Raw genomic sequence first — 10924 nt, 5'->3', positions numbered from 1 at the left:
TAAAGCAACCCCCAACGGCGCATTAAATTGTCTTTAGCTGGTTCTAGTCGTGTTTCCATGCTGCCTCCCCAGAGCCCTCCTGCAATCAGATAGCAGCACCAGGGGCTGTTTAGATCAGTCATTCCCCAGTGTGGTTCCCCAACACAGGGAACTTTGACTCTCGAAAGCTTATTCCCGGGACATTTTGTTGGTCTCTAAGGCGCTACTGGACTCAAATCCTGGCTCTTCTACTGCAGACCAAACAGACTAACCAGAGCCAGTTTGGTGTAATGGTTAGGAGCGCAGACTCTAATGGGGGAGAACCAGATTTGAGTCCAGTAGAGCCTTAGAGACCAACAAAATTTCCCGGGAATAAGCTTTCGAGAGTCAAAGTTCCCTGTGTTGGGGAACCACACTGGGGAATGACTGATCTAAACAGCCCCTGGTGCTGCTGTTCGATTGCAGGAGGGCTCTGGGGAGGCAGCATGGAAAATCTCCTAAATGAAATAAGTAGATCAGTCGGTTCTCTGCTGTACGGCCTTGTGATATTCTTCTCTTCAGGTTGCTGTGAATTTGCCACGTTCTTAGAGGCTCCCGTGTCTTGAGCCAGAATCCCGTAGGAGAAGGAGAAGTATTGGAAGAGCGCTGCCTGAAATTTGTTTCCTGTTGTTGTTTTCCCTCCCTTAGCTGCCAATTCTAGATAAGATCAGAATTATCGCACGGACGATATACGGGGCAGACGATGTTGAATTGCTGCCAGAAGCGGAGCAGAAAGTGATTCTGTACACTAAGCAGGTAAGCTGGCAAACACCGGGGTTGTTTTCTCAGAATAAATGCAAGTTCTGATCGTGTCATGCCCAAGCTGAGTTGGGCACCGCTGCAGCAGTAGTGTTTTCGCTGAAAAGGAAGCCACCATGGGTTTTGAACTCACTCTTCCTTCTCTCATCTCTTAGAGAACATTGATAATTAGTACGATTGCCAGCCCCCATGTGGGAAAGTATAATCCAGAGAGATCCACAGGAACGAGGTATAAATTAAAAAAAAATACAAGAACTGTGAAGTTCAGTGGCTAAGGGTATGGGAAAGAAATACAAAGTCAAATAGTCCTACATTATATCAGGTGAAGATGTATAAAATTTTCCACAGATGGCTGATTAAGTGAAAGGTATAAGAATATGACAGGTATTTGTGGTTATAAAAAGTGAAAATACTGAATTTGGATTGATAACTGAAAAAGACAGACATAATTATGCCTTTAAATCAGAATTGTACTTTCATATGTGTTGTAATAACAGTAGGAATATTGGTTGTTGAAAATTGAAAATTAGAAAATCTCCCTCTAGGGAAAAATTTATATATAAATTATTAGAAGTGGTTGAATTGGAAAACAAATTGCTATGTTATAATTCAAAAAGAATGAGCCTACTCTTTTTTGACAATGTACAATGTACAATGTGGAACTTATAGAGAGACGGGGGGGGAATCACAAACTGTTACGTTTCTAAACTAGACTATGATGTAAATAGAACTTGGTGTTTAATGGAAGAAGATACTCTGTACAATGATATACTTTGAGAAAAGCTTGTAAATTATTCTTTTTCTCTCTTTTTTTGAAAAAATAAAAAGGTTATTAAAAATATATTTTCTTATTATAGTGCATGTGTCTCTACAGCAGTACATATCATAATCACAATAATTCATTATTACTATCAACAGTCCATTCTAATGATGAATGAAAGTGCCTTTAAGTTTTCTTTTCCAAGATTAAAATGCTTGTGCTGTAGTAAACCGTCCTGTGTCCTTTGTCCTTTCAAAACCAGTAATTGTGGATGATTTATGGACGTTCTAATAGAACCTATGGACAAAATGGAGTGGACAAAAATATAACAAGCGCCATTTTCACAGGAGGAAAGATTTATATATATTTGAATTTTGTCCGTCTTTGGATGATATTGGGATATATGGATTTTGTTCCGTTCCCTCTTTGAGAAAGCTGAGAAGAAATGGAATTAAAGGTCGACAAGTCCATTAGAGGCTCCATTAGAAACGTCCATAAATCATCTACAGTTACTGGATTTGAACGAACAAAGGACACAGGACCATTTACTACAGCACAAGCACTTCAATCTTGGAAAGAACACTCACAGGCACTTTCATTCGTCATTAGAATGGATTGTTGATGGTGATAATGAATTGTTTGGTGTACAGCCAGTTTGGTGTAGTGGTTAAGTGCGCGGACTCTAATCTGGGAGAACCGGGTTTGATTCCCCACTTCTCCACTTGCAGCTGCTGGATGAACTTTGGCAAGCCGTAGTTCTGATAAGAGCTGTTCTTGAAAAAAGAGCATTTTCTGTCAGAGCTCTCTCAGCCCCACCTGTGTCTGTGGTGGGGAGGGGAGGGGAAGGGAAAGGAGTTTGTAAGCCGCTCTGAGAGACCTTTGGGGAGTGAAGGGCGGGGTATAAATCCAATCTCTTCTTCTTTTACCTCACAGGGTGCCTGTTGTGGGGAGGGGAAGGGAAAGGAGTTTGTAAGCCGCTCTGAGAGACCTTTGGGGAGTGAAGGGCAGGGTATAAATACAATCTCTTCTCTTCTTCTTCATCTTGTTTATTGTGATTAAGATACATACTGTTGTAGAGACATATGCACAATAATAAGAAAATATTGAAGTATTGAACTTTCCATAGTTACAATTTCATCGTTCTTGTATTTTTTTTATTAAACTTTCATGTGGGGCCAGGAGATCTCCCTGAATTGCAACTGGCCTCTGTTCCCCTGGAGAAAATCAAAATATACGAAAAAGGACCACGGTGTTCCATGGCTAGTATAGAAAAGAATGCCACTCTGTTAAGAATAAGATACCGATTATTTATAGTGGTTATCTGTCATTCAGTAATCTTTCCAAGTATTATTTTTACAAAGCTATACAATTAAAGAGTTAGCACAACACTCTAAAGGTAAGTACAAAGGTTGCTGAAGTCTCTGATTAGGTATGTTAATATTAATTTTATTTATAGTTCCATGTGACGTTTTGGCATTGTACGCGACTTTGAGGAAGTTTACGAAAATGTGCCTGCACCAGTAGCACGTTTGGTTGCTGGGAAGCTGGAGGGATCTCTTCAGAAATCGGGAAGAAAAGGGGGGGAAAACTAATAAGAGACTTCAGCAACCTTTGTATTTATTTGTTTATTAAATTTTTAGGCCGCCCCCTCCCCTGCGAGCAGGGCTCAGGGTGGCTTACAACAGGGACATGCAATAAATATTTAAGTTTTAAATATTTGGTGTAGGGGTTAAGTGTGTGGACTGTAATCTGGAAGAACCGGGTTTGATTCCCCACTCCTCCACTTGCACCTGCTGATGTGACCTTGGGTCAGTCACAAGCTCTGGCACAGCTGTCCTTGAAAAAGAGCAGTTTGTGTCAGAGTTCTCTCAGCCCCACCCACCTCACAGGGTGTCTGTTGTGGGGAGGGGAAGGGAAAGGAGTTTGTAAGCTGCTCTGAGACTCCAAGTGAAGGGCAGGGTATAAATCCAATCTCTTCTTCTTCTCTTCTTCTTAAAAAATTAGCTCAAAAAGAAAACAACAGTCCTTAAAAAAATGTATCAATTCCAAGATGGCTAACAGTCAGGGTTCCTAATCTGGCAAATCGCAGACCTCCCAGAAGAGACTTGTAAAAGATGGGAGGAGAGACATAGGCAGAAGACGGGTATGGGGGTGCCAGGTCACCTAATTATACCATCGCTGTCCTCAGCCAAGAAGCCTGACAGAGCATCTCTGCCTCACACGCCCTGCGGAGAGGTAACAAATCCCACAGGGCTCGGATGTTCTCAGGCAGAGAGTTCCCCCAAGTCAGGGCCAGGGCCGAGAAATCCCTCGCCCTGGTTGAGAACAGCCAGATCCCTCTCAGGCCAGGGACCACCAGGAGGGTCGTACTTCCCAAGCATACCGCACTTCTGGAAGGTCAGTAGTTCAGCAGTTCGAGACCTGAGTTGCCACATGACGGACTGAGCTCCCGTCTCTAGTTCCAGCTCCTGCCAACCTAGCAGTTCGAAAGCAAGAAATTGCAAGCAGATAAATAGGTACCACTTCGGTGGGAAGGTAACAGCGTTCCGTGCGCCTTGGTGTTTAGTCATGCCGGCCACATGACCACGGAAACGTCTTCGGACAGCGCTGGCTCTTCGGCTTTGAAACGGAGATGAGCACCGCAACCCTAGAGTCAGATTCGACTGGCTTTCGAGCAAGGGAACCTTTACCTTTACCTTACTACCCCTTTAAGAATTGCTTATCTTTGTAAGAATAACACTTAGGAAGATTACTGGATGTTAGATAACCACTATAAACAGAAGCATTGTGTCCAGAACACGGGAGGTGGTAGTTCCGCTCTATTCTGCTATGGTCAGGCCCCACCTGGAGTCCTGTGTCCAGTTTTGGGCACCACATTTTAGGAAGGATGTTGACAAGCTCGAGCGTGTCCAGAAGAGGGCAACCAGGATGGTGAGAGGGTTGGAATCCAAGTCTTACGAGGAAAGGCTGAAAGAGCTGGGTATGTTTAGCCTGGGAAAGAGAAGGCTTAGAGGAGACATGATTGCAGTCTTCAAGTATTTGAAGGGCTGTCATGTAGAAGATGGAGCAGATCTATTCTCTCTTGCTCCGGATTGCAAGACTAGATCTAATGGGTGGAAATTACAAGGGAGTCGATACCGGCTAAATATCAGGAGAAACTTCCTAACTGTAAGAGTGGTTGAGCAGTGGAACAGTCTGCCTCGGGAGGGGGTGGATGCTCCTTTGCTGGACGTTTTCAAGCGGAGGCTGGATGACCATCTTTCGGGGATGTTGTAGGGCTATCTTTCGGCTATGCTCCTGCAGAGTGCAGGGGGTTGGACTAGATGACCTGCAAGGTCCCTTCCAACTCTCACATTCTATGATTCTATGAAATAATTGGTATCTTATTCTTAACACGGTGGCATTCTTTTTTATACTGCCCCTGGAGAAAATGGCTGCTTGGGAGGGTGTCCTCTGTGGCATCCTACCCCGCTGAGGTTTCTCCCACCCCAGACTCCACCCTCCAAGATCTCCAGGAGTTTTCCAATCAGGAATTGGCAGTCCTAATTAATGAGGACTTGGTTTCTCCTGAACGTGGGTCTTCGACTCACGGTGGAGAGGAGCAAAGATCCCACGACGCAGCAAAAGTCCCGTGATATTGCGTTGCAGAAGTATTGAGGAAGGCCTGTGTTTCGGTTGTAGAATAAACACTTCTGAAAGTATCTTTATAGACACTTCATTTTACATGTTATAACAGCAGCTAGAATCTTATTTGCAACGACACTGAAAATCCCAGCACTTAATGAGTTGATAACGAAGATTATGGAATGTGCTGAAATGGACAGACTGACAAATACACTAAAAGGGAAAACGGAAGAAGAATTTATGGGACCAGGGAGGGTGTTCTATGACTGGTTAAAGCATAAATACTGAGAAACTAAGACTAAATGCAGAACAATAAGAAAGACGGTTATAATAGTTGTGAAACTTTTATGAGAAGATTTGCATGCAGAACGTCAAATTGGGAGCCAGTTTGGCGTCGTGGTTAAGTGCGCGGACTCTAATCTGGGAGAACCGGGTTTGATTCCCCACTCCTCCAGTCGCAGCTGCTGGATGACCTTGGGCAAGCCGTAGTTCTGACACAGCTGTCCTTGAAAAAGAGCAGTGTCTGTCAAGAGCTCTCTCAGCCCCACCTCCCTCACAGGGTGTCTGTTGTGGGGAGGGGAAGGGAAAGGAATTTGTAAGCCGCTCTGAGACACCTTTGGGTAGTGAAGGGCGGAGTATAAATCCAACCTCTTCTTTTCTTCTTCTTTTATAACTCTGTATTCTTTCCCCCTTTCTATATATAAACTTATAAAACTTCATTTTAAAAAACGCTTCTGAAAGGATGGGTTCAATTTCAGGCAAAGATCTCAGCAGACACTTGAGTTCCAAATCGCTGGAATCAAATTTGTCTGTGGGAAGCCTCTTGTAGAACAAATCACAATATTAAGTAGTGGCAGAGCTGGGACAATTTCGCTCAAAGCCACAATGTACACAGCATTACCTGTGTCCCGTTCATAATAGCCGTCCCCGGTGATGATTCTTTTCCTTTAGTTTCCCTTAGTTACTAGATGGGGAAGAAAAGAAGGGTACCTATGATTGACAGACACAGTCTGGCAGGCTGTGGATGAATGACTCAATCAGTGATAGGACCGTTCTGTTTAGATCGAGGGTGACAGAGCCGAAGAAACTTAATTGGAGCAATTACATAGTGTTTTACTGGCAAGCGCCGCTCAAATGCCGTCCTGTTCTTTCTCGACTTCACCTCGTCTTTCCATCTCACAGGGGTTTGGAAACTTGCCCGTCTGCATGGCAAAAACCCACCTGTCGCTGTCCCACGACCCAGAACAAAAGGGAGTGCCCACGGGTTTCATCCTGCCCATCAGAGACATCAGAGCCAGCGTGGGTGCAGGATTCTTGTATCCATTAGTAGGAACGGTGAGTACCCTGTACTGGAAGGCTCATAAGGACATAAGAGAAGCCAATGTTGGATCAGGCCAATGGCCCATCCAGTCCAACACTCTGTCAGACAGTGGCATTGATAAATGTTGGATTGATAAATGTTGGATCGCATAGTATGGGGATCCCAGGGGGGTCTGTGACTACTTCGTCCTCCTTGCCCACCTCTGTGGATCCAGCTGAGACCCTGGGAATGGCAAAGTCCTCAGATGCAGAGAGAGGGAGGGGGCCCCTTGTTCCTTGGTTTGGTGTAGTGGTTAAGAGCAGCGGACTCTAATCTGGGAGAACCGGGTTCGATCCTTCACTCTTCCACATGCAGCTGCTGGAGTGACCTTCGCTCAGTCACAAGTTCTCTCAGAGCTGTTCTCTCAAGGGCAGTTCTCTCAGAGCTCTCTCAGCCCCACCCACCTCACAGGGTGTCTGTTGTGGGGAGGGGAAAGGAAAGGAGATGGTAAGCCACTCCGAGTGAAGGGCGGGGTATAAATCCAATTTCCTCCTCCCCCCCCCTTCCATCTTTTGTCTTCCCAAGTTTTGCCTCCACAGCCTGGAGAAGACCTGGTGTTTTCTCCTTGGCCTGCCATTTGGACCCGTATATGGACTAGACTTCATTGTGTGCAGGCCCATCAAGCTCCCCTGGCCTCCCACACCTGTCCCCCGTTTGCTTGACAGCCCAGCCAGTCACAGCTGCTCAGGGATGTAGGGATGTAGTGTGATAATTCACTGTCAGAAGGTGTCGTGATGGCCACAGAAACAGACAGCTTTAAAAGGGGATTAGATGGAGCCATGAAGGAAAAGTCTCATCAGTGGCTACTAGCCGTGGTGGCTGAGGGGAACCTCCACGTTCACAGGCACTAAACCTCTGAATCCCAGAGCCAGGACGCAACCTCAGGGGAAGGCCTCGGCCTCTGTGCCCTGTTGTTGGCCCTCCAGAAGAACTGGTTGGCCCGGGATCCAGTAGAAACATAGCAGCATATTTTGAGCCTGAATGTTAATTGAGATACAGTGTCCTATCTGAATTTAATATTCTTAAGACTTGTTGTCTAACATTTGTGAAACTGAAAGCTTTGGCACCACTATAATATCTCCTGAAGAAGATTCATTTTTTGAAACGTTGTGTAATCCGGAGACGACGTCGTGTATCATGTCATAGTGCTTTAGATTGTAATACATAAACAGCATTCTTTATAAGTCTTATGACTGTTTGATTGTGGGTCAGACTATCACGACTGTTGGTTTTATACTTGTTTAACTGGCCCCTGTGTGTGGCAGGAGAGTGATTCAAATGTGGAATTCACTGCTGGAGGATGTTGTGATGGCCGCAGGAATAGACAGCTTTAAAAGGGGGATTAGACAGATTCATGGAGGAGAGGTCTGTCAGTGTCTCCTAGCCTTGGTGGCTGAGGGGAAACTCCAAATTCAGAGGCACTAAGCTTCTGAGAATCCCAGAGCCAGGAGGCCACATCAAGGGAAGGCCTCGGTTTCTGTGCCCTGTTGCTGGCCCTCCAGGGTAAATGGCTGGCCGCTGTGTGAAACAGGAATGGATGCTGGACTAGATGGACTAGTCTGATCCAGCAGGGCTCGTCCGATATTCTTATGGATAGATTCATGGAGGATAGGTCTATCAGTGGCTACTTGCCATGGTGGCAGAGGGGAACCTCCACATTCAGAGGCAGTCAGCCTCTGAGTCCCAGAGCCAGGAGGCAACATCAGGGGAGGCCCCTCCATGCCCTGTGGTTGGCCCTCCAGAGGAACTGGCTGGCCACTGTATGAGACAGGATGCTGGACTAGATGGACCCCTGGTCTGATCCAGCAGGTCTCTTCTTATGTCTTACACTGGGTCAGCTCATGAATCCATCTAGCCTGGGTCTTATTAGCAGGGAATTACAGAGGAGGGTGGCGTTAATATTAAACAGCAGTCCAGCAGCACCTTTAGAGACAAACCAGATGTATCCTGGCAGACGCTTTCCTGACTCAGAGCTCGCGGCACCAGATGCACAAAGCATACATCAGCAGCCGATCTGTATGCTCCCTGCATCTGATGTGCCATCTCAGTGTAGTCTGGATTCTTTTTTTCTTTTCTTTTTTTTGGTCACAGTCTGCATTGGCTTCCTCGAAACTGCCAGTCCGTCTGCCAGTCCTGATCAAAGGCTGTGTGTATCCCACGTGGGGGATAATAAAGTAGACTTCTTCAGGCAAGCCCGATTCCATCAGATCTCGGAAGCCAAGGAGGGCCGACTCTGGGAAGTACTTGGATGGGAGACCTCTTTGGAATACCAGAAGAGGGAGGCGGGGGCAGGCTTTATTCAGCCACCTCTCTGAATATCCTTCAGGCTCCCAGTAGGGGTCAGTCACCAGAGGTCGGCCGTGACTTCCAGGTACACACACACTCACGCGCGCACACACACACGCACATATGAAAAATGTGCAGGCTTTTCATTTAAAAGCCAGGCTTTTAATTAGGAGCCGCCACTACCACCAACAACAACTATTTGGTGGTAACAACGGGGTGATGGGATGGCCCAGTATAAAGATCTCGCTACAGTATTGCGATGGGGTCGGGGCCGCTGAAGCAGGCTTTGGGTACCTCTATGGGTCACCATCTGATGCGATGGATTTGATCCAATTGGTAACATCGCTGAGCACATTATTATTGTTATGGTTGATTGTATGCTGTTTTTAATGTTTTATTTGGCACACGTTGCCCTTATTTGTAAGCCGCCCTGAGCCCGTTCGCGGGGAGGACGGGATATAAGTGTGATAATAAATAAATAAATAAAATACAAATAATAATAATAATGTAGATGCGTTGACCTGGATATCCCAGACTAGCCTTATCTCAGAAGCGAAGGCTTGGTTGGTACTTGGATGAGAGAGAGACCACCAAGGAAGTCTAGCGTCACCATGCAGAGGCAGGCCGCGGCAGGCCACCCCTGTTCATCTCAAAGCCTCCAAGGCTGCAACTGGACAGCCCTTTCCACCAGCACTCTGTCCTGCCTTGCGTGGCCCAGGCTAGCCCGATCTCATCAGAGCTTGGAAACTAGGCAGGGTCGGCCGTGGTTAGTACATAGATGGGAGACCACCAAGAGACTCCGGGGTCATTGTGCAGAGGTAGGCGATGGGAAACCACCACTGTTCATAGAATCCATGGAGCTGGCAGGGACCTCCAGGGTCATCCAGTCCAGCCCCCTGCACAATGCAGGGAATTCACAAATACCTCCCCCTCCACACCCCCAGTGGACCCGTCTTCCACGCAGCCCCGTAGCTAGGGGATTTTTTGGGAGGGGGCCTTCGGGGGCCGCCAGCTAATTAAACCAAAGCACAATGCAGGTGGCATGTCGGGGCACTTTGGAGGCAGCCCAGGAAGGAGGGGGCCCAGAAGAAAGACTAGGGGGCCAGGCCCTGTGGGCCCCATGTTAGCTACGGGCCAGCTTTCACGCCCAGAAGATGACAAAAAAAAAACCCTCCAGGATCTCCAGCCAAATTGGCCTCCTGATCCCCCAAAGTGGCGATCAGCATTTCCCTGGGTGTGTAAGAAAGGGCCACGAGAACGAAGCACCGAGGCAACCCTCCCTGCCCTCCCTCTCGTGATCTGCCTCAGTTCACACAACCAGCATTGCTGTCAGGTGGCCACCCAGCCTCGGTTTGAAAACCTCCAAAGAAGGTTTCTTCTGTCATGAAAACCCTACGGGGCTGCCGCTCAGTGGCACTTCCCGCCCCCATTTTGCCCCGACCTGGAATGGCCCAGGCGAGCCCAAATCTTCTTAGATCTCAGGAGCTAAGGCAGGTCAGCCCTGGTGAGCACTAGGACGGGAGACCTTCGAGGGCTGCGATGCAGAGGCAGGCAAGGGCAAAACGGCCTTCTCTTTCTCTCAAAGCCCCACAGGCCCACTGTGAGTCAGCTGTGACTGGATCTTCCACCACCACCATTTTGCCCCGACCTGGATGGCCCAGGCGAGCCTGATCTCATCAGATCGCTGAAGCTAAAGCAGGCACTGCCAGGGAAGTCCAGAGTCACTACAGAGAGGCGGGCAATGGCAAGCCACCTCTGAACGTCTCTTGACTTGGAAACCAGTGTTCCCTCCAGGGCTTTTTTTGTAGAAAAAGCCCAGCAGGAACTCATTAGCATAATAGGCCACACCTAACAGCAGAAATTCATTAGCATATTAGGCCACACCCCCGACAGCACAGCTCATTAGCTTATTAGGGCACACCCCATGACGTCCCTTGGCTTGCCCAGGCAAGCCCCCCCCCCCAAAGGGAATGCGGTTTAAACTGCCTTCCCTTGGCTTTTCCCGGGACCCGCGGCTGTGGGGAGCCCGGGCAAGCTGGCCCTTGGAGGGGAGGCAGTTTAAACTGCCTTCCCTTGGCTTGCCCTGGCTCCCCGTGGCTGAGGGGAGCCCGGGCAAG

General features: G+C 47.6%; 1 protein-coding gene across 1 annotated transcript in view; it reads left to right on the top strand.

Annotated features, from left to right (window-relative positions):
* The window catches only part of LOC107107643 (C-1-tetrahydrofolate synthase, cytoplasmic-like), a gene marked incomplete at its 5' end in the record, with an annotated part of 27364 nt that overhangs the window by 3911 nt on the left and 12529 nt on the right, over positions 1-10924 (top strand). Inside the window, 2 exons of the mRNA XM_015407944.1 lie at positions 667-774; positions 6344-6496. Of these exons, the coding sequence (XP_015263430.1) occupies positions 667-774; positions 6344-6496 (261 nt within the window). The remainder of the gene's footprint in view (positions 1-666; positions 775-6343; positions 6497-10924) is intronic.

This window comes from Gekko japonicus, unplaced genomic scaffold (genome assembly GCF_001447785.1).
Source record: "Gekko japonicus isolate JY-2015 unplaced genomic scaffold, Gekko_japonicus_V1.1 scaffold6006, whole genome shotgun sequence".
In the NCBI taxonomy this organism is placed as follows: domain Eukaryota; kingdom Metazoa; phylum Chordata; class Lepidosauria; order Squamata; family Gekkonidae; genus Gekko; species Gekko japonicus.
This window is presented reverse-complemented; position numbering and strand designations above follow the sequence as displayed.